The following is a 22,371-nucleotide window of genomic DNA, read 5'->3' as shown; positions in this document are numbered from 1 at the left end:
GCAAGAACCTGCCACACAAACTGAATATGCACAGTTGTGCTGCACAACCCAACCCTGTTGCTCAAACTAAATGTGCAACAGTCTGCTGCACAACCTGGATATGCAGAAACCGAATGTGCACAAACTGAACACGCACTGAGTGAGCACCCACTAATGCACAAACTCAGTAAGAACAAACTGCTGAAAAAAATCGCTGCAGAAACTGTGGGTCCTGGCAGAGGCTTGAGAGCCTGGGGTACACCCAGGTGGTGTAGGTAGCTGTGTCTTGCTCTTCTGACAGCTCTTCATGGCTGTCATCTCCCAACTCGTCCTCCTGGGTCAAGGCCGAGTGCTGGCCTGGGGATGGACTTGATGCCCCGTATCGGTTAATGAAAAGTTAATTAAAGTTAACTCCCCCAGAGTCAATGAAAAGAGGAGAAAGACTGAGGGTCTATAGGTGAGGGAGACCTATATGTGGGGGAAGCAAGCAAGGAAAGATCCCTTTGGTTTAAGAAAGGACTTGTTTTAAAACAAAACCGAGAAGCAGCAGAGGTAAAGCCAAAAAGGTAGTTGGTTTTGTGTCAGCTGTCTGGTGCCTGCTGTTCTGTACCACTGGTGGTCACAGCCCCGGCATCCCATTCACAGTTGGCGGCATGTCAGTCATTTCAGCTCCTTGAGGTTAAGAGCAGCTTGTGTGTCTTAGGGGGTTGTTTTCCTTCAAACGTGGATGAGAGATACTGGGATGAAGACAGAGCCTTGCAGGAACACCGTCAGTGTCTGGAGATGTGCAGCTCTCCGGGTCCTGCTCCTCGCGTCCCTGCAGAGCGCTGGCTGTGCAACGGCAGGGGAAGCACGGCTGCGTCGCTTGGGACAGACCCAGCCGTCCTCAGTGAGCAGGAGTGTAGTCAGGGCTCTCCTCGAGCAATCCTGCTGCATGGCCAGATGCGTTCTGCTGCCGCGTGGTGTCTCTGTGCCGTGCCTGCCAGGCAGCCTCCCTCTCTCCTCCCTCTGATGTTGCTCCTAGCCCCATTTTTCTCCAGCGATGGTCAGCAGCAGCTTGCACTGATGGGGCCAAGTAGATTGTTTCCCCTCCGTCGCGGGGAGGGCTAAGTCAGGTCACAGCGCTGGAGCTCCCTTCTCCACCTCCTGTGACGCCGCGGCTATTACGTTGGCTTGGACTGCAGGGGGGGAGAAAGGCGACTTGGAAGAGGCAGCAACAAAAGCGCTACTTTTCCGTTTAGTGAGTTTCCTCCTCTTGCCATCCTTGCAGGCCCTGCAACTGGTTCCTCTTCTCCGACGTGCTCAAGCGGCTGAAGCTGTCCTCCCGCATCTTCCAGGCCCGCTTCCCGCACTTCGAGATCGCCACGCTGCCCAAGGCGGAGTTCCAGCGCCAGGTCTCTCTCAGCCAGGTGCTGGCACAGGAGGAGGTGCCAGAGAGCCCCGAGCCAGCGCCGGGCGCTGCAGAGACAGTGGAGCTGGTGCACTACGAGCCCGAGCTGCTGCAGCTGCTGGGTTCAGCGGTGGAGTACCAGGCCTGGAGCAGCTGACGGGGACGGATCGCTCCCTGCATCATGAGGCAATAATAAGGACCAACGGGAAGCGGCCCTCTCAGTGCCAGCAGCAGGGACCCGAGTCTTTGGCCAGCCAGCCTTCCTCTCCTCAGGGTCTTCTCCAGCTGGGGAGAGAGGACCCTCGCCTCCAAGGACTTCCCAGGGTCCCTTCACGACAAGCGACAGCGGTTGCAGCCGTCGGCCCCATCCGGCTATGGCGTGCGCTGAAGCCCCCTCCGTGGGGCTGCGTGAGCTGGAGCTTGTGGGGCAGTGGCGGCTCCGGCTCCGCCGAAGCGAGGGGTGGTGGGTGCCACTGCCCCTTCCCTGCCTGACCCCATGGAACTGCGCCTCTCTGTTTGCTCCCCCTCCCCCTCCCAATGTCTTCCATAGTATTTATTTAATTAGTATTTAATTTGTAATGTTTCCTTGGTTGTTGCTGAGTCTGTATCACTGTGATGGTGAGCTCTGGGCTAGGGGACGAGGGCTTCCTCCGGCCCCTCTCCAGCACTCCCCGAGGCTGGCGCTCCCCCTGGACCAGCCAGCCCCTGAGCCGCAGACCCAGGGGGGGTCACGGCCCTCGAGGGTCGGGCTCTGGCACCTCGGCTGGGAGCCTGGGAACGGTCAGTTCCCTTAGCTTTGGAGCTGGCTTGTGCTGAAGGCGCTCACTTGCCAGCTGAGAGCCAGCCCTGCTGCTCCATCCTCTCACCGGGCTCCTTCCCGCATCTCATTCGTGCTGCTGCTCCCACTCCCCGGCGGCCATCACACGGGCAGGCGCAGCCCGTGGACCCCAAGCGCACCCCACGCTTCCTGGCAGCTTGTCCCCCTGCCCCGGGGTCTCTCGCCCACTCCTTGCCCTGCGCGGTGTCTGCTCGGCCTCCCCCCGCTCCCCGCGCCCCTCCTGTGTCACCAGGAGCAGTTCTCTGGGAGAGGGCAGGCACGGCGCCCGCTGCCCGGGTGCGGGGCAGGGCTGCTCCGCTCCCAGGAGATGGTACAGTTTTATTGTACAGGTGCTAATGGGACCGAGGACGGGACAATCTTGTTTTTTCTGGCTCTCCCCTGCTCTGCAGCGGGAGCGTTGGGTGGGTTTTTTTGTTGGTTCGTTTTTCCTTTGTGTTGTGTTTCTTCCCAGCCCGGGCAGGTGTTACCCCTTCCCCTTGGACTCCCAGCTGTCAGCCTCCCCTCTGGGGGCTGGGCAGCGCCTTGTTTAAGCCGAGGGTTTTTTGCCTTTGGGTGTGTATTCTGGTTGCTCTTTCTGATTTCTGTTTTATTATAAGCAGCAACAGGCTGTGGTGTCAAAAACACTGATGTACAGAAAAAAACCTGCATCAGGCCCCCCGTCTCCTGCCTTTTCTTCCTTGTTCCGTCTCTGATGCCTGCTGCGGGCCGATTTCCTTGTGTGATGGCCTGAACCTGTGGGTCAGCAAGGGGAGACAGCAAGGTTGCCTGCCCAGAGCTGCCCACAGCCTCAGCTGGCAGTGATGCCTTTGTGCACCCTGCAGCCATGGAGCAGGGGGACGTCGTCGTGTCAGAAAAGCTGTTGGGGAGACCCTGCTGCTCCTCCCAGCGCACGGACACCCGCTTCTGGACTCAAGCTGACAATGGAAGCTCTGTGGCCGAGCCCAGCTGCACCCAACCACCACTGCTGATGGTCGGTGAGCTGTGTCCAGCCCCCGTGCCCAGCAGCCCTGGCTGTGGGGCAGCTGTTCACTGCCGGGCTTCACCCCCATGGGAGCAGAGGGGGCTTGTGGGGCACTGCTGGGATTTTATTTGGGTTTTCTTCTTGGAAACCAGGCCTCGGAAAGAGCCATTTTAAACCTCTCTCCCTACTCCCCAGCCCAGGTGCCCTCGAAGGGCGCAGGGAGGCCTCAGCCTCTCCACGTGCCCACGGTGCACCTGAACCCCAAAACAGCTCTCAAAGTGTCAGCCCCTGTGCGGAGGCAGTGAAGGGGTGCGCGGGAACACGGGACAGGGCTGGGGGCACACGCACGGCCACGGCACTGGTGGGGTGGGGGTGAGGGGGGGTGCGTGCCTGTGGGAAGCGGTGGGGGGGGTTGCTGGTGGCATGAAAAACACGCACACGCAGAGACACACGCACAACTGTTTTGCAAAGCAGCCGTGATTCTATGGCGTCATCATCTATCTGTGCCTTTCTTGATCACGCTGGCGTGATCTGGGTAGTCCAGGGGTGTCCTTTATTCTTTGTGGATGGCTTTAAGCTTCCAAGAAACAAAGGTCCTTAACTTCAGGGTGGGTGGGGGCTGTCCTTCTCCTCCTTGCAATGAGCTGGGGTCCTTTAGTCATGCTGACGGAACCCTGACTGTGCAGAATACGACGTACGCTCTCTGCATCTTCAGCCAGTTCATACGATTTTGTACGATAAAGACTAATCGGTACAAGAGCGAGGGAACGGGATTTCCTTAACCCCAGCACCCAGCTGGCTGTGGGTAGGTGTGCCCACGGGCACGGGAAAGGGCTGTGCTGGCATGCAGAGCCCACACGCCTGACATGGCTGCAGCTGGGAACAGGAAACTTAGATCTGCCCAGGTCATGAATTCACATGTTTTGGCAGCTGTGTGTGCACAAAACCTCAGAGAGAGAGCAGGGTCCGGGGCAGGGAACTCAGCCACCACACCGTAAGCCAGCCTCTGGTAAAAACCAAGGGGTTTGGGTCGTCTCTCGGAGGATGCTCTGCTCCCTCCGTGGGTACCCGACTGCACGCTGGGAACAGTGAGGGGAGCGGGGCTGCAGGGAGATGAGGGGTGACCAGACCAGGGACCAGACAGAGTGGCCAGAGGAAGATCTCCAAGAAGACGAAGACACGAGAGGAGAACGGCGGGCCCGGGTGTGTGTGCAGGCAGGAGGCCACGTAACCATCCCACTAGAGGGAGCGAGAAGATCAGTCCTCAGAGGAGACAAGTGGAAGAGTTGGGATGAGGGAACCCAAGCCTGAGAAGGAGCTGCAGGCAGAAACTGGCCCTTCGTGCCCTCACCGGAGCCTGGGGATGTTCCTGGCCAGGGCGGGTGTGTCCTGGGAGCTGGCAGTCCCACCTTGTGATCTTACACTGGGCGCTGCTGGGTCGGCAGCGTTAGGGCTCGACAGCCCTCCCAGGGAAGCTCGCTGGTCTGTGGCTTTATGGGGCTGACCCCTCCATCCCTCCGCTGCCAAGCGAACAAAGTCCCACCAGCAAAGCAGGGAACAGCCCTGCTCCCATGGTCCCCCAAAGCCTCCCTTCTCCTCCTGTCCCTCCCTCACTACCCCTTGGCTCTCAACCCCAGCTACCTCCAGGTCCCACCACCAGCCTGCAGGTCAGGAAGGGCTGCGAGGACGGCCGGCACGCTCCCGGCCGGCCGGGTGCAGGGGAGGAACGGAGCCAGCAACGAGCGGGGCAGAGCCGACGCAGGCACACATCCCTGCTCAAAGCCCACACTGGGGGGGCTGTCCGGACACCGCTGCCTCCCTGGCACCCCCGGGGCACCCCTTTTCTCCCAGCACTACAGCCTTCACTCCAATGCTTGTGCCAGGAGGAGGCATCTCTGGCTAGACCTGGGCAGCTAAGGACCAGCAAGAAAACGTCCCTGGTGCTTTCCAGCAGCAGACCCAGGGCCCGGGGCGTGGGGGGCTTGCGCGGGCAGCAGCGGTGGACTCTACGCATCAAAGGCAAAGGCTGCAGTAGAAAGCAGCTCTGCCCTTTCCCCCCTCAGCCCTCGCCAAGCTGGCACCAGTCTGCCAGCACTGCTCCGCCGAGCCTGAGCTCTGCAGGGAGGCTCCCAGCCCGGGGCGGTGATGGAAGAGGTGCGGAGCCTCCAGGATGCAGAGCAGGACAGGGGACTTGGAAGGCCAGAGGAGAAGCTGTCTGGGTAAAGCAGCGCAAAGCTGTTTTGCAGGCCAAGGTGATGACAAGCATTTCCTGGAGGGTCAAACGGCTCTACCCAGGTGCTCCTAGCTTCTTCCACCTAACCTGCTTTTTCACCTCTCGAGGAGTCAATTCGTCTCACGAATGCAGCAGGAGGGAGAGAAGGAAGGTGGGCAGGAGGGAAGCCGGCATCACAGAGCTGCCTCGTGCCTGCCAGGGAGCCCTACCAGGCACCGCTGCAGGGCCATCCCGGCATTCATGGCATCATGCCTCTCCAGCCAGCCCGCAGCTCCCAAACAGGCAGAGAAGATGAAGCTGCTCAGTGCACAACTTCTGGGAGGTCTGGTTGGGGAGGTCTCGAAGCTTGGAAGCTGAAAACGAGCCAGTTCTGAGAAAAAGGTTTGCCGTAGCCTGGACCAGCCCAGAGCCCCAGGGCAGCAGGAGGGTGAAAGCAGCCGGGATCTCTGTCACCTTTTCCCACTCCAGAGGAACCAGGCTGCCCACCGAGAATCACAGAAACAGCCTTTCCCAGGCCTGTATCTCTGAAAGAAAAGGGACTGAGGGCGTTTTGGTCACCACCCATGCAGCCCCTCCTAACACACGGCTTGACACTATGTTTGGCCAACACTGTGGAAGCAGAGCCTCAAAACAGGCACCTTTATATCCGTCCTTCCCTGGACCACAAGACACCTTCCTTCTGTGCAGAGACACGTGTGGCCGTAATCCTGTGCGGCAGGACGCCATGGGCAGCAGCAGGAGGTGGCAGGACATGGAGGGGCTGCCCAAATGCCTTCTGCTGGGCTGTCCCCGGGGTCGCAGTTCCCACTGTGAGAGCAAGAGCAGAGGCAGCTGCCTTGAAGGAGAACTAGGAAAGTGGGGCTGCGGAGGTCGGGGACAGGAGGCACGGCTGGCCCACACAGGCGGCTGACGCACCCGGACCCCAGCTAGGCTGGGCTATGGCTGTCCTTTTTCCTCTTTTTTTTTTTTTGATGCTCTGCTTTGCCAGGAGGTTGCAAAACCCAGGCGATGAGTCAAAACAACCCGAAGCTCCCTTTTACCCTCTGCAGCCCAGGAGCAGCCAGGCGTCGTGTCCCAGTTTAAGAGCTCGGAGTTGGCAGGAGCAGCCCTAGGACGGAGACATCTTCCTTCGGGGTGCAATGTCGGATCCTGGGGCTGAGCCATGCTGTGTGAGAGGAGAAGCTGAGATGAATCAGCCCAGATCCTGCTGGTTCACAGGAGCTCTCCGTCACAGGAGAGCTCTCGGTCACTGGTGCAGGAGCACCAGTTCACACCACCAGCTCTCCATCACAGCTTCTGGGAGCGGGAGCTTCTGGTCAGCGAGGGCCAGCTTGTGCCAACCATCCAAGCCAACCTGTCCTGTCACATTTGGGGCGACCACCAACCCCTCCAGCCTCAACCCTATACCTGGCAATGTGCAGGGCTGGAGGAGCTGAGCCAGCTCTGGAGACGGCCTGATGCAGCCAGGCAGGGAAGGTTTCCATCCCCTGTGATAACAGGGACAAGCAAACCCTGGCCCTATCCCCAGGCAGGGAGCGACCTGATGGGCAGACAAGGGCTGGGGGCTGCTCCCAGCCCGAGCGCTGGGAGGGTATGGTGGGGAGGAGGCTGGGTCTTCATGGCTGATGTCCTCCCCTTGCAGATCCATGGCCAGCATGCAGCGGGGCAGTCCCAAGGCTGAGAGCAGGCGGAGGGGCCGAAACCCGCTGCCCCTCAGCACTGCGCAGCCAAAGCCAGGTGTACATCAACCCAGAATGTGCAAGGCTCACCCAGAAAGAGTGTTTCTGCTAAGACAGAACCAGGCAGTGAGCACACGCTGGCCCCGTGAGCTGCCTCCACAAGGGGAAGGGGCCTCTCGCAGCTCTGCGGGTAGTAAATGTATCTCAGCATCCTCACAAGGAGCTGGATAGTTCTGGGGAGGGGGAGGGAGGAAGGCGTGAAAAAATCCTGAGCCAGCAGAAAACCTGTGGTGGGAAGCTCTGAGTCAGCTCCAACCACGGCTTTGCTGAAACCGGTCCCCCCCCACAGCATCCACATGTCTTGCACGGCTCTCCAAATTGCCAGGAACAAAGCAGAGGGGCTCTGCACCTCGCAGGGCAAGAGCACGCTGCGTCTGTCCCCATCAGCGTGTCTGCGTGTGTGGGAGGGCAGGGTCTTGGGACCTCTTGGAGGTCAGGCCGAAGGTCTCCGCACAGGTCTGGGCAGTTTGAGGCTGACCCAGGTGAGTTTAGGGGAAAAGACAAGGCTGAAAAGCAAAGTCTCCATTTAAATGGATTGCTGGGACCGTGGTTTGTACACTACCACATGGCACTACAACATGGCAGCAAAGGATGCTGTATATGGCACCGTGCCATGGGGAAACTGAAGCAAGGAATGGAGCCAAACTGCACGTTTGGGTCATGGGGGAGGAAGGGCAGAAGGGGGGAGACAAGTAAGACCGGTCATAAAGCCTAAAACATCTCTTCCACAAGGTTGGAACTGCTGATCCCAGGGAGAAATCGGGTGCCCTGTTACTGCAGTACCACTTACTGTGGCATCAGCACTTAGGCGTTGTCAGACAGCATTTCTGGGGTGCTGAGTCATGATGTCTGGGTGCTGAGTCATGTCTGCTTGCGTTGCCCCGTCCTGGTCCTGCTGGCACATCCTTGTCCCCAAGCCAGGCTGCCGGGGGAACCCCACAGCAGGACTGACCAGCACCATGTGCTCCCACACTCCTCACCTCAAGGTGCCCCTGGGGAGGGCAAAGGGACACCATGAGCCCTGGGCTGAAATACTTCAGTCCTTCCCATTCTGAATCGAGGCTTTATTTCTTCCGAAAGTGGCCGCCACGATGGTCTCTCACCCCGCCTGGCATCTCTGCAACATCCCCCGTGAACCCCCCCCGACCTCCAGCACCGCAGGTGCCCACATCCTGCTCACAGGCTGCGTCTCCCCAGCCTGCCTGTCATGAGGCAACCGCCACATCACCAGAGGAAAAACCCAAATCTGTCCTTCTGCTACCCCTCTCCCCCCTCAGACCCAGCAGACCCTTCTCCCAGCCCACCGCACTCCACAGGAGCCCAGCCCCTTGCTGGCCCTTTGGAGGACCAAGCGTACCTCCCAGCGGACCACCCCACGGCAGATGGGTCCCTCCACATCTCACCACAAGTTAAATGTGCTGTAAAATCACTGATGTTCTGGGTGGGGGAGGACATAAAAGACCTGGCTTTAATCATCCCTCTTTGCTCCAGGCAGCATCAGGGCTGCCACAGCCATCTCCGGGCGTTTGCTGCCCAAGCCTGATGTGGGGATGGTGACCTTCTTCTCGGAAATGTGTGGCAAGGGGTAATGCTGATTCTTGAAAAGCTTAAAACTGGCTGCAGGAGCTGGGTCTAGTGTCCCAACACCGGGCATTTGGCTGTTGGCATCCATCCCTTTGCACTCCGGGCCTCCCAACACCCCTCTTGTTCCCAGACTGATCCCAGTGCCAGACTTTGGTTTCCACAGGTGGGGAGAGGCACTGATGACCTGGCATGGCCCCAGCTGGGAAATCACCCCCGTAAGACCCGCACCGAGGTCAGTCCACAGCCGTGCTGCCCCAAGCCACTCGAGCACCGCATCTCCCAGGAGTGTCCCCTCTGCGGTGGCCTTGTAGAGGTGCCCCAGCCAACAAGAAGGTTGCCCACCCTGCTCCATCCCATGTCTCCATCCCGGTCCCCATAGATCCATCTCCAGCTCAGTTTTTCTAAGGCTATTCTTCTCCCCAGGACCCTGCATTGGCATCTTCCCCAGGGGTGCTGGCTGATGGTGACGAGGACCCTGTGCTGACACTGCAGCTGGGTACCCCAAAGCACCATACAGGTGGGTGAGAGAGGTCCCAGCACACATCCACGGTAAAGCTGGACCCACTTTGCAGCCAAACATACCCCACAGCCCTGCGTCAGGGGCCAGATCCACAGTGTGCAGGCACCGGCTCCCTGATCTCCACCCACGGGTCAGAGCATCACCTAGGGAATGTGGTATCACCCTGAGAGGGAGGGAGCTGGCCCTCACATCTCCTGCCTTTCTACATAATAAAGGCTCTGGGAGCCCTCCTGTTATGTAAGTCTTTTCTCATAGTATCTCTCATCTGCTTCCAAACCAGCCTTTCCTCCCTCTGACCAAACACTCAGTCTGGGCACGTTGCTGCAGCAGAGCATTTGCAGCATTCTCCGGGATGAACAAACACCGGGGCATTGTCCAAGCTGGACATCTTCCTCCCAGTGATCTCAAGCGCTTGGGAAACCACGTAGGAAGCAAGGCCCTCTGAAAGCCTATGCTAGACAGGGGGAAACCGAGGCACAGAGGGGCCAAGGCGCACCATTGGCAGTCTCTTATTTCCCAGGCTCCTGCAACAGCTACAAGGTGCAACGTTGCGCTGCCCCATGGATGGGGTGAACCATCCTGGCTTTGCTGGGCCATGGAAGAGGAGGCCAAAGGAGGAGGGTTGGTCCCTGCCACCCCAGGAGAGGATGCTCCCTGTGGTGAGGGCAGAACTGAGCCCGGCACAGAGGTCCCAGTGGGTTCTCCACGTGGTTGGGGCAGCCCTGGTCAGGAAGGTGAGCTGATCCAGTGCCTCGGCTGGAAGCACTGACCTTCCCGTTGAGCCTTGGAAGTACGGCGTGAGGGGGAAGAGGTTTTTTTCCGCAAAAAACCCTCTCGGCACAGGAATTGATCAGTTCAAATCAAAAGACAAACAGTTGAGAGAGCATACCAGGGAGGTTAGCAAAGGCCTTCCTGAGCTGCACGCAGTGATTTCACCTCCCGGGGGGCTGCTGTTTCCTGACTGAAGATCATGTAGCCAACACATGTTAGAAATCATCAGCTGCTGGAGCAAACGACACCAGGCTGTGCCTTGCCTTAAAGGAACAGCCTCGGGAAGCTGAGACCTAGCACTGCAGCTCTGCTCCACAAGATGCGAACCAGGGAGGAATGCTGTCGCTAACCCAGGTCAAGAGGGGTACAGTCTAGGCTAACCCAACAGATCCTGCACGCACCATCACCCTGGTAAAACATGGGAAAATACTATGACTAAATTGCACATTCAACCATCCCGCCTGAAAAAGCTGAAGCAAATCCAGGGGACAGACTGGAAAATCCCAGACACACATCTCGCATCTCCATGCAGGTGCTCGCTGCCTGGATTCCCCCACCCCAGGGCCTCGCCAACAACACTGGCAAGAGCCCAGCAAAACACCTTCTCCTGCTTTCCTGCACTTGCTCTGCACCACTGAGTGCTTGAGGAAACAAACTTCCAGGCTCAGCTGACCCGGCTCTCCTAGTGCACAGACCAGGAAACATTAGAAGTGAAAAACAACTCCTCAGCCAGTATCAGAAGGCGTTTTTTTTTTGACTGGCTCCCACCCAATTTTCTTTGCACAGTTCCAATTCTGGTCCTGCCCTCGCTCACAGGCTTGGCTGCTCTGCAAGCTTATCTCCAAAGCACGGAGACCAGCCCCAAGCTACCAAGTTCTTGTAGCTCCAGGCTCCCCCCTGCGCAGCAGCAGAGCCCACGCGTGCCCTTGCCCCATCCGATGGAGCAGCGCATGGCCCACGATCACAGCACACGGCTGAGCGGTAACCCAGGTTGCTTCCGCACCTACATCCGTGCCCCACGTGGCAAACGCATTTGGCTCTTCAAGCTCACCTGCACCAAAAGCAGGAGCTTGGCCGGCTCTGCCCCCTCGCCACCCTGCCTGGCTGGCTGCTCCGACAGGCAAACGCTGCCCCTTGCATGGGGAGTGCCAGCAAGTCCCCAGTGCATGCAGCCCTCCAACACCAGAAGCAGGTGGAATAGCTGCCTGAGACCAAGGCAAGGTTTTGCAAGTCATCTGTGCCACAGATGTGCCTTTTCTAGCTCTTCCCCTTTCACCTGGCTCTGAAGGTCCTGAGCCTTTTTAATGAGAAGCACAACCAGGAGGATTCGTTTTTCACTGGATTTTTTAGAAATGAATAGTCATCTCTCTCCTAGCTCAGTGCCCTTTCCCAACTCCAACAAAGGCATCTTGCCTGCGGCAACAACTACTTGCCGGGGCAGGGATGGTGCCCGCACTAGTGCTGAGCTGAGCAGCGCCCGCCTCTCACCCGCTCTGGGCACCGGGTCACGCACCAAGCTTGCAGAAAAGGGGAAAAACCGCTCATGGACTTGGCAGATGCTTTTGGCTGGAAGATGCCCTTGTCTCAGGAGCGTCCTGAATGACACAGCACGGAGGTGGAAGAGGCAGCGTCTTCCCCACCCAGGTTGCTGCAAGGCAAGTCAGCGGGAGTTCAGCAGCCCCTTCCCGCAGAAGGAGTGGAGGACAGCAAAGGGCGGTAGAGATGAGAGTGGCACTAGAGGTCAACGAGCAGCCCAAGCTGAAAGGCTTTGGCTGGGACCTCTGGTAATAAATCAGTCCTCAGCCCTTCAGCATCCCCCTCCATGTCTCTCATCCGCATTAGGTCCCACCTCCGTCGCCCTGCTCCTGCAGCTTTGTTCTGAGCAGGCTCCAGTGCAGGTCAACTGGAGATGGGGAACAGGGGGGGCTGCAGCCCCCCAAACAACATCAGTGCTGCCTTTCTGCTAAAAAAGCGAGAGCAAAAATCCTTTTTGCTACCCAGAAGATGCCAAGGAAACCGCCAGCCTCCTCCACACACACTCCCCCCCATCCCCTCTCTTCGTACATTACAGTCCACTCATGCAGTGAGCGAGGGATTAAATCAGTGATCCAAAGACTTTTTTTAGGGAGCTTGCATTATTCAAATCTTGGTGAAGTCTTTTACAAAAGCAATAAAAGCAGATAAGGTGAGTAGTTACCCACTTTCCCATGTTTGGGAGGTTATGATAGCTGGTCACACGGCTCCTCCGCGTGCTGGGCAGAGCAGCAGCCTGGAGGAGCCCGACATGCCTGGCTGGTGCTGCAGGGACATTTGTGCACGCCTGAGGATAAAATCGGGCTTGGGGATACCAAAGTGCTGAGATTAAGTCTTCCTACGCTCACCTCGTGGCAAAGCAAGCACGGGTGAAGGGAGGCTTGTGGAGGAGACCCACTCAAAGCCGCTCATGGAGTACGTGCGATGCCCATCCAGCCAGGCTGCAGTGACAGGTCCAGAGAGCAAGGGTCGGGAGGAAAGCCACGGTGCACAAACATCAGCCTGAGGAGCAAGGAGAGAGCCAGTACCGACCCTGCAGGCAGCTGTCACCCCCAAAACAAGTGTCTGCTCTAGGAGAAACGTGGGGCAGGGAGGGCAAGGTGCGCCGGGGGCTCCCCAGCATCACTACTGCAGCACTGCCAGCCCTTGCTGGACAACTTTTCCTACACAAAAACCACCTTCAACCTCCAGCTCCCCTGTCTGGGTGCTCAGCAGCCCCGTGCCAGGGTGCAATGCCTGTGTGATGGGTGTGAGCTGCTGCAGAGACAACACCCACTGCCGGGAATGGCCACCGGCACACGCCAGGGACATCCATGGGCCACCAAAAGAGGCTGCTGCCACGACCAGGTAGAGCCTGGGGTGACCAGGAAAGGAGAAAGAAGGGGGACCAGGGGTCACTGCCTGTGCATGGAGACAACCCTGCTTCGCAGGCAGGATTGCTGCAGAGCAGGCAGAAGAAAAGGCAGGATCTGCCTGACCCTTTGCCATGCTCTGCTCTACGCATGACCAGCTCGGACGACAGGGCCACCCACTCACTTCTCTGCACCCCGAGTAGCAGCTGCATTTGTGGATGGGCAGGGGGACCTGCTCTCGGCCCCAAACGCCCTCCAACAGGGCCATCTCCTCCTTCTCCTGGGGAGGGACCCCCAAACAGCCTCACGCTGCCTCACCATCCTCCTCCTGACCCATGGGAGGGTGGGTGCTGCCTCGCTCTCCAAAGGGGGCAAAAAGCCTGGCAGTGCTGCAGGGATAATGACACCATCCGTAAGGGGGGACAAGAACGTGTAAGCAGAAAAGCAGGACTGGAAATATGCTTGAGATGTTTTTCTTCAAGCTCCTGCCCTGGCAGCTGAGGGAAAGGGCAACTCCTGTCCCCCCACCCAAGCTCAAGGCAATTAGGGACCAAAGAGGGAATTGCTGCTTCCCCCCAGCCCCACAAATCATTAAAAAGAGAAACTGGACCTGCTCTTTCCCTTTTAATTAGGTGGTACCTGCGAATAGCTGCCTTCTCCTGCATCCCCTGTGTCCGCTGGGGCTCCCTGCAGGAAACTGGTCTGTACGAAGCCAGGGGGAGGCTAGAGGATTTGGTGGAGGAGACGATGCCATTCCTGGCAGGCAGGATGTGAAGCGGGACAAGTTCCTTTTTTAAAAGAAAAAAAAAATGCCCTTCATTGTGTGAGAGCACTGGAGAAGCAAGCCGCTGGTGAGCTGCCTCTTCTTACCAGCTCTCCCCGTTCCCCAGGTGTGGTAGTCCTTAGGTGACACATGCTCTGCAAGACCCAGCCCAGCAAATCCAGGTTTAAGGGCCAAATCCTGAACTGATGTTATTACTGAAATATCACAGACAGTTTTACGCCCCTCATGGATCAAAGCTCAGCCTGGCAGGGCGGTGGTTCACAGCTCACACCGAGGGAGAGCAGCACCAGCTGGGGACCCCACGGCATGCAGGGAGGTCCGCCCTGGTCGGCTCAGAGCAGCTCTGGCTTCACGGCCACATCTCTGTGGCGTGTCCCTGTGAATAACTGTGGCTGTAGCACTGGCCTGCGTCCCAGCCTAGGGATGGCTGCAGGGCCTGAAGTCCTGGGGACGGGGTCGGCCACATGGCAGCCACTTCCATCGTGGGTCTCACCTGGGTCCGCATTCTCCCGCTCACAGTCAGGTCCCTGTTTCACCACCAATCCTAAATTGTCCCCAGCACAAGGCTCGGGGTTGCCAGAGCTGTCTTTGGGTTTGGGCTGAGGCCAGCCCACGTTTCCCACGCCCCATCCTTGGAGAGAAGGGAGCGGTTCTGGGAAGACCAAAGTGCTTGTGTGTTTTATCAAGATCTTACTTTCATTTCAGAGATAAAAAGCACTAAAAGCCGCAGACTCACCTGACTTCGGAGCGGCTATTGCATTCGTCAGGTAACAGCCATCTCTCCAGCCTTTCTGTTTGCTTTCCAAACAACTCGACATTTCTATTTCAGAGCGTCGGGGAGCTCTACCCACCCGCAGGCCAGAGCGTTGGGGCTCAAACCCCAGCATACGCAGCAGCCAGCCTGCCCAGCTCCCAGCCCAGCACTGCAGCTCCCAGCCCCCCACCCCGGGTGGCCTCTCACCGGTGGGCAGCGTGGCCACGTTCCCCCCTCCCCGCGCAGGGCCTCTGGGAGATGCTCAGCAGCGATTGACCCCCTTTCTGCAAACCTTGACCTGTCTGAGCTTCTGGGGGGGGGGGGGGGAGGGACCAGCTGAGCCCTGGCCAGACCTGCTGGCCCAGTGCCCCGCTGGGACTGCGCAGCCCATCACCTCAACCCCTAAACTGGGGTCACGTCCCCCCCAGCCCTGAGACCCTCTGTTCTCAGCCCAGGCAGCACGGGGCCGGAGGGGGGGGGGGGGGCGCAGTCCCTGGAGCCGGGTGCCCCCAGCCCCTTGGGGCCACCCCACCAGCAGCACCCACGCTGCGCCCGTGGCGGTGGCGGGAAGCGCGACTCCTGCGGACACACGACCCCGGCCCCGAACCCGGGGGGAGGCCCCGCCCCCGAGACCACGCCCCCGAGACCACGCCCCCCTCCCCGGGCCGGTCCCTCCCTCCCGCCGCCGCCGCCGCCGCCGCCGCCGCCGCCGGGGCCCCGTCGGAGCGCGGTAGCGGCAACCGGGGCGGGCCGGGCGATGGCCCCGCACCAGCCCAGCGCCGGGCAGTACCTGCGCTCCGACAGCGGCGGCTCGGAAGCCCGTATGCTGGCGGACGGCCCCGGTAGCCCCGGCGGGGAGCGGGGGGGGGGGAGGCGGCGGCGACGGTGGGGGCCGTTGTGGGGCAGCGTGGCCGTCATGGCCATCCTCGCCCTGCAGATCGCCTCCACCACCGGCCTCTTCGTCTACTTCACCATGGCCATCTCCAAGGTGAGACCAGGCTTTGTCCTGAGCCCCCCCGCAACAACCCGCCCCCCTCCCTCCCTCCCGCCCGGTCCCGGTGCGGGGGGGGGCCCCGGGGGAGGGGGCGCTGCACCCCCGGGAGACCCGACGGCTGCGGGGAGGGCTCTGCCCGCTCCCCCCTCCGCGCCTCTGCTCGCCGGGGACGGCAGCTACCGGCGCTGCCCCGCCGCGGATCCAGATGTGGACCCGGGGGGGAGTGGGGGGGGGACGGGACTGCCCCGAACTCCTCCTGGAGCCGGGGATCCAGATGTGGAGCTGGGGTGGGGGGGACTGCCCCGAACTCCGCCCGGACCCGGGGATCCAGATGTGGAACGGGGAGGGGGGGGGCAGTTCCCCGAACTCCGCCTGGAGCTGTGGATCCAGATGTAGAGGCACGGGGGGGGGAGGAGAGCACTGCCCCCAGCTCCCCTGGGAGCCGCGGATCCAGATGTGGGGTGGGGGGTGGACACGGCTCCCAGCTCCGCCCAGAGCCGCCGATCCAGATGTGGAGAGAAGGAGCCTTTGTCCCGGGCTCCATCCGGAGCTGAGGCTCCATGGGAGGGGGGGCCCTGCCCTGGGGTCCCATCAGAGTCTGCAGCTCCAGCTGGGGATGGGGGGGTAGGGGCTGCCCTGGGCTCCAGGCCCCATTCGCCCCTGGTTCCTACTTCATCTCCCCCCCTGCCCCCACCATTCCCATCCCACCCACGCTCCAGCACTGCCGAATCCTCCTCACCCCCTGCGTGAGATGCTGGAAGTGGCCTGGCTGGGAACCCCCCCCATACCAGCAGCTCTCGGGTGTTTGCTCCAGCTTAATCATACCAAACAACCGTGCTGGGATCCAGCCATTCCCACCCCCCCGCAGCGTCCCTCGTGCCAAACCATTCCCAGACTCGGAGGTGACCCCCACTGCCCCCCCCCAGCAGCTGATTCAGGTCCATAGCAATCCCCGAGCAGCGGGAGGGTCAAGGAGGGGAAAATGCCAAACAGGAGAGATCTTTGCGATGGGGAGAAGGAAATTCAGGACTTCCAGGCGGCTCCAGGGATGGCAACCATCATCCCTGATGATGGAGGATCCATCAAGAAAAGGGTCCTGCAGTGCCAAGCATTGCACAAAACCACAACAGAGGTGGGGAAAAAAAGGAAAAAGCCTTGGCCAAGGATGCAGGCCTGTCTGGTGCCCCGTGGAGCATCCTTTGGAGCAGACAAAGCTTTGGGCTTTGTTTCCATCCCTGGATCCCATGTGGCACCCACTGTGAGGGATTTACATGAAAGGCCCTGGAAAGAGGAGGGGAATGCAAGCAGGCAGAGCCCCAGGGGAGGGCTGAAGGGAGGGGAAAGTCACTCCAGCTGACCTCTTTGGGCTGATTTCAGAGGCTAGTTTCTGGATCCCTGCACGGAATCTGTGCTGGTAGTCACAGCTCAGCACCTCCGGGTACGCGGAATCACTCGGCACGGCCAGCCTGGCCTCACCCCCTCACGGGGGGTACTTCCCATGCCTCCAGTTTTGCAAGACTTTCCTGCTTTACTTATATGAAACAGCCCCACAGCACACGGTCCCTGGGAGGGGAGGCAGAGGAGGCATACAGAGGGGTTACCCTGCGAAAAGAGAGGTGCTGGTGGTACACACAGCCTATCGCAGCAAGCTTTAATCAAGGCAATTAGCGCGATCAGTCAGTGCCAGGCAATTGTTCAGACCCGGAGGGACGAAGCACGTGGTTGCAGTCCTCACGCTGCTGCTGGGAACGTGCCACCACCACACCGGGACTGGTCAGAGCAGGGCTGACCCCAGTTACGTGGGCACGCGCCGCAATTAGCGCTCCTGGCAGCACGAAGGAGCTGCACGTGCTGACCCTGCCCGAGCGCCCACTCGTGTTGGGGAGTTTCGTGTGAACAGCCCCATCACTTCGGGATTTACTGCCTTGGCGGGCACCGTGCATCCACCCACTCGGGCAGGCAGGTCTTTGCACGACTGCAGCCCGACTGGCTAAACCCAGCCCCAGGAAAACACTACTAGGGCTGTGCTCGCCTTTCTCCAGCCATCCAGCCGTGCGAGCCACCACATCAGTCCCTCCGAGCTCGCCACTGCAGCCCATCTACCAGCCACCGTGCTCCTGGCAGGTCCAGCCGGCCAGTTCTAGGACAGAGAGTTGGCCCAATAGTGCAAAAAAACCAACTCCCATCCTTTTTATCTGACCTCACACAGTCTTTCTGTCGCTACTGGAGTCTGTATTGATGTCAAACATGAGTGCATCCTGGTACTAAGCAAAGTGAGTACCCAAAACTATGGCCGAGGGAGGCAGGCAGGTGGGGGCTCGGAGCAAGCAGGGACATCGGGGAATTGCAGGGTGCTGGAGGTGGCCGAGCCTGAGGACTCCTGGGATCTGTCCTGGGATCTGGGAATGACCCAGGGGATAAAGGTAGGATGGTCAAGGTGCTGCTGTTCATTCCCAGCTCCTGGCGCACTGATTTCAGGGTGGACGTCCCATCTGTGCCTCGGTTTCCCCACGCCCTAGACAGCAGCACGATGCGGTGAGACCCTATAGCCAGCTGTGCCTGCCCCCCTACTGCGATGCCGCAGCCAGAGCTCAGCCGGGTCAGCCCCGGGACAGCCTGGGAAGAGGCAGCTTGCCGTGCAGCAGCCTGCGTCACATGGAGGGAAGGCTTCCCAGCCCAAACCACAAGCCAGCACAGGCTAGAAAGCATCTGAGATCTGCCTGGGCTGACGCAGCACTGCGAGTGCTTGGGGTTCCATCTCCGGCCAGCACGGCTCGGCAGCTGGAAGGGCAGAGCTCCATGAGAGCTTGTTTTGCAACCCCAGTTTAGCTCGGCAGCGGGAAGGCATGAAGAGCGTGGACCAGGCTGCCTGGGCACGTCCAGCCTGCAGCTGCAGCTCTTACCTCCGTGCGCCCTACAGAGCCAAGCCTCGCAGGGCAACCGCTTCCCCGGGAGCTGTGAACACCTCCTTCAAAGACAAGGCTGGGTTTTACTGCCTGAGAAGCCTCATTCCCCCAGGGCAGGAGAGGAGGAGGTGAAGGAGACAGAGAATGGGAAATTTGGGTTCCCTTTCTTTACCTGGTGCTCTGCAGCTTGCGAGAGTCCTCGAGCCTCGCCTCCTTCTCACGCTCGGCACTGGAACTCAGTGAAAGGGGCTGTCACGTTCCCCGAAGAGCCTGGATGAGCAAGACTCACTTCTGCCAGGGACCATAGGAGGACAAGATGAGATTTAACCTGCCCAATTCACAAAACCAAATTTTTGATGCGCCTTGGGATCCACCGAGCCTCCTGCCACCTAACTCCATCCCAGCACAGGAGACACGGTCGGTGTTTGCACCAGCAGCCCTGGGATCGGGGCAGCTCAGGGTTATTCTCCACCCCGTGCACGCTGGAGGAGCCAGGCCAAAGGCAGCGGCTGTCCCTTGCATGCACCCCGCCGGGCATCCCCGCTGCTCCCTCCAGCCAAGCCCTGCACGCTGCTCCTGCCTTCCCAGTTTGACGCGGGGATGTCCGGGTGTTTCTGTTCCAGCTCAAAGCTCAGGCACCGGGGAACACGGAGGAGCTGCGGTGTCTGCAGGTTATCAATCAGCAGCAGGAGGGCTCCAGCCTGGAGGAGGTGATCAGCAACCAGTCCTGCCTCAAACTGGCCAACACCATCAAAGCCTACGTGGCCACGGTGAGCCTGGACCCACCAGCTTTGGGAATGGGGGGAGGAGGGGACAGCCAATGGGAGAGCTTCTGTCTGCCTCCCTGCCTCAGTTTCCCCATCTGCCTCACCGGAGGGGTGGCAGAGGGCAATTACAAGGATGGTTTAAGAGGGGGGCAGAGGAGTGGGGCTGGATGCCAGGCCCTCTGCAGCGAGGAGCTGGTGGAGCCCAGAGCCGTAGCGTGAAAAGATAAGGTCACAAAGACTTGGAAGAGACGAGAGGAGCTGGGGCACAGGGAACGCCCATTTCATCTTTAACCGTGGGCCTGTTTTTCCTCTCTGACGGTCCAGGTGACAGAGAACGTTATCCGCAGGAGCGCGGTGAAGGGTGAGTCCCTCCTGGCCCGGCACCGGTGGCAGCAGCCGGGTTGCCGCTCACCGGTGCTGCAAAGCTTCGACGACCTCTTTGCTGGGACCGGGTTGCAGCCGGATAGACGGAGCCACGGTCCACGTGCGCACGGCTCAGCGTGTGGCCGGGGATGACAGTGGGCTGGGGGGGCGGGGAGCTTGGTCGCTCCCGGGGCAAACTCCGCCGGGCACGGTGCTGCGAGCTGGGGCAGAAGGGAGAGGAAGGGCTGAAGGTCCCCAGGGAATGGGTTGGAGGGACAGCCGTGTATATCTGTCTGGAGTCTGGGGGAACCGGGGCCATGGGGAACAGCACAGAAATATTAGATAATGATTGACTAGACATTTCCATCCACAAATAACCTGCCTCTTTGAGGGGTCAGTGGGGCATTTCCCTGCCCCGCGCGCTCTGCTTGCTCAGTAAGGACCTGCTCTGCCAGCACAGGGCTGGGCATCCCCACGCTCTCTGTCCTCTACAGCTGGGTGTCTTTTCTCGCAGAGGCCCGGCGGAGCTACTTCAACACCTCAGAGGGGCAGGTTCCTCCCAAAATGGCTGGCAAGCCCTCGGCACATCTCACCCTCCGCCCGCAGAGCCTGGCCCAGGACGGTGAGTCGGGGAGCCCCGCTGGGCACTGGTGCGTTTCCGAGATGGGAATAGGGGAAAGAACTCACCCAAAGGCACAGGGGACCAGGGTGGGAGGGTGCATTTGGTGGCAGACGGGGAGATGTTTCTCCTGTTCAAGACCACCTTCTCCACCCCTCCAAGCTGGATGACCGTGGGACAGAGTTAGAGCCACCCCCTCCCTTTCTCCTGACCCTGACGGGTGCTGCCCAGAGCATCTCACTCTCCTCGGTGACCCTCCCTTCTCCCCAGGAAACTCCAAGCGCTTCGGGAACCTCTCCCAGTCCTGCCGCCACGCCATCGCCCGCTGGGAAGACAGCACCATCCACTCGCACCTGCAGAACATTACCTACCGGGATGGCCGGCTGCGGGTCAACCAGGCGGGCAAGTACTACGTCTACTCCCAGATCTATTTCCGCTACCCCAGCGACGGGGCCAGCGCCCGAGTCTCCGTCCCCCAGCTCGTGCAGTGCATCAACTGGAAGACGTCCTACAGCCAGCCCATCCTCCTCCTCAAAGGGGTTGGCACCAAGTGCTGGGCACCGGAGGCGGACTATGGGCTCCACGCTCTCTACCAGGGGGGACTGTTCGAGCTGAAGGCTGGCGACGAGCTCTTCGTCTCCGTCTCCTCCTTGGCCATCGACTACAACGACGCGGCAGCCAGCTACTTCGGGGCCTTTCGGCTCGACCTGTGACAGCCACCTCCGCCTCCCACCTTTCCCGCTGCTCCTGCCCATCGGCTCTCCGGGGGCAGCCGCTATTCGAACTGGACAACAGCCGAATGGACGGAGGCGGGGGGGGTGGGGGGGTTCTGGCGCAGGGTCCTTCCCTGCCTGCGTTGTCCCTTGCGGCGAGGGATGAGCCAGAGGAGGGCACGGGGAGGGGGGTGGCTGCCTGCAGGGACCCGCTGCTCTCCGTGCCGCACAGGGGCTCGCCGTCCAGCCGGGAGGAAGCCCATGAGCCAGGAAGGGTCTCCGAGGGCCCATGGGAGACACGGACGAGGGGGGGCATCCCATCCCTGGTGACACATCACCTGCCTGGCTCCCACCTGAGCAAACGGAGCAGGTAGCACCAAACGGTTCCCTGCTGCGGGAGAGACACCGGTTGCGCGCAACCACGAAAGAAAGCGTCCCCGTGGCAGGGTGACCCTCTGCGAGTCCGACCCCACGTCTGGCAGGGGCAGACCCAGCCAGGCTGCGGGTCCTGGGGGACCCCGAGCTGGAGGCGCAGGGACAGAAGCCGGGGCCAGCGGAGAGCGGCGACACGGCGAGCGCAGGGCTAGCACCCCTGGGGCGAAGCTCCAGGGGACAGTCTGGAGGTATGAGGCAGGTCCAGCATCAGCTTCTGGAAAGGAGCGAAGGAGTTTTCAGTTCGGGTTAATTAGAAACCTGGAGCGATGCCAACAATCAGGGGAGATCAAAGAGCAGGGCCACGAAGCCAGAGCGGTCACCAGCCCAAGCAACTGCACCCAGGCACGTGGCAGAGAGGCGCATTTTTGCCCAAGCCGAGCTGCCCGGGACCATCCGGCCCAGGAGCTTGCCATCACACCTCCCCTTTGCTTCTGCCCAAGCATCTCTCTCTTCGGGGTTTTTGGTCCTCCCAGCCCTGTTGGGCCAGCACAGCCACCCATTCGCTCACATCTTTAGCCCCAGTGATCATTAACCTGCAGGATTTCAACTCACGGGTGAGCCCCGGCGGTCGCAGTGCAGGACCGGGAGGAACAAGCCCAACCGCTCGGCGTTCAAGGCGAAGGTGGGGTCCAGCAGGGCAGAGCGTGGTCAGGCTGGCTCGGCCCTCGGATGCTGGGGTGGACGCAGCCCCCAATTTTGTAATTACCTGTATACTCTCTGTATTCTATTAAGACTGTTGGAGTGTATGGACAGGACCGCAGCACAGGCTCCCCCAGAGGATGCAAGCACCCCCCCCAGTGCTGGCACAGCTGCGGGGGGGGTCTCTCAGTGCTGGTTTAAATAAAGCCTGTACTCCAGCACTGGTCTTGCACCTCTTTGCATCTGGCACCCCAGGCAATGTGCCCTGGGCCTCCGAGCAGCCACAGTGCCGTGCAAACCAGACATTTTGAGGTCTGGGCCAGTTCTCACGCTCAGCTGGCACGCTGCAGCACCCATGGGTCCTGGGCAGCCCCACTCGCTGCAGCTCAGCCTTATTTGCTCCCCGTTCTTTCCCTGTCCCTGCTCCAGCCCAGCCCAGAGGCCGACTGCAAGCAGAGGGCTGCAAAGCGACAGAGGAGAGGGGCAGCTTTGCCCCC

At 60.4% G+C, this 22,371-nt stretch overlaps 2 protein-coding genes across 8 annotated transcripts in view; both read left to right on the top strand.

Annotated features, from left to right (window-relative positions):
- LOC126050064 (uncharacterized) overlaps nucleotides 1–1,952 on the top strand; it is a 31,257-nt gene extending 29,305 nt beyond the window's left edge. For all 7 annotated transcript variants that reach the window (XM_049827444.1, XM_049827438.1, XM_049827441.1 and 4 more), the window contains exon 14: nucleotides 1,250–1,952. In XM_049827444.1, coding sequence (XP_049683401.1) covers nucleotides 1,250–1,861 — 612 coding nt within the window. In that variant the 3' untranslated portion in view covers nucleotides 1,862–1,952. The remainder of the gene's footprint in view (nucleotides 1–1,249) is intronic.
- A 13,195-nt stretch (nucleotides 1,953–15,147) lies between these two features.
- On the top strand, nucleotides 15,148–22,087 carry LOC126050068 (tumor necrosis factor ligand superfamily member 10-like). The gene is made up of 5 exons (XM_049827456.1): nucleotides 15,148–15,426; nucleotides 18,962–19,108; nucleotides 19,430–19,466; nucleotides 19,983–20,090; nucleotides 20,358–22,087. Exons 1-5 carry the CDS (start codon nucleotides 15,196–15,198, stop codon nucleotides 20,798–20,800), a joined length of 966 nt encoding a protein of 321 aa, XP_049683413.1. The 5' UTR covers nucleotides 15,148–15,195; the 3' UTR covers nucleotides 20,801–22,087.
- The last annotated feature ends 284 nt before the right edge of the window (nucleotides 22,088–22,371 follow it).

This window comes from Accipiter gentilis, chromosome 24 (assembly GCF_929443795.1).
Source record: "Accipiter gentilis chromosome 24, bAccGen1.1, whole genome shotgun sequence".
NCBI classification, from domain to species: domain Eukaryota; kingdom Metazoa; phylum Chordata; class Aves; order Accipitriformes; family Accipitridae; genus Astur; species Astur gentilis.
Note: the sequence above shows the minus strand (reverse complement) of the source record. Positions and strands in the feature narration are given on the sequence as shown.

Coding starts and splice junctions, on each gene's coding strand:
- LOC126050068 (XM_049827456.1), top strand. CDS start 15,196: ATGGCCCCGCACCAGCCCAGCGCCGGGCAGTACCTGCGCTCCGACAGC. Junction 19,109..19,429: donor TCAAAGCCTACGTGGCCACG/GTGAGCCTGGAC, acceptor CTGACGGTCCAG/GTGACAGAGAACGTTATCCG. Junction 20,091..20,357: donor GCAGAGCCTGGCCCAGGACG/GTGAGTCGGGGA, acceptor CCTTCTCCCCAG/GAAACTCCAAGCGCTTCGGG.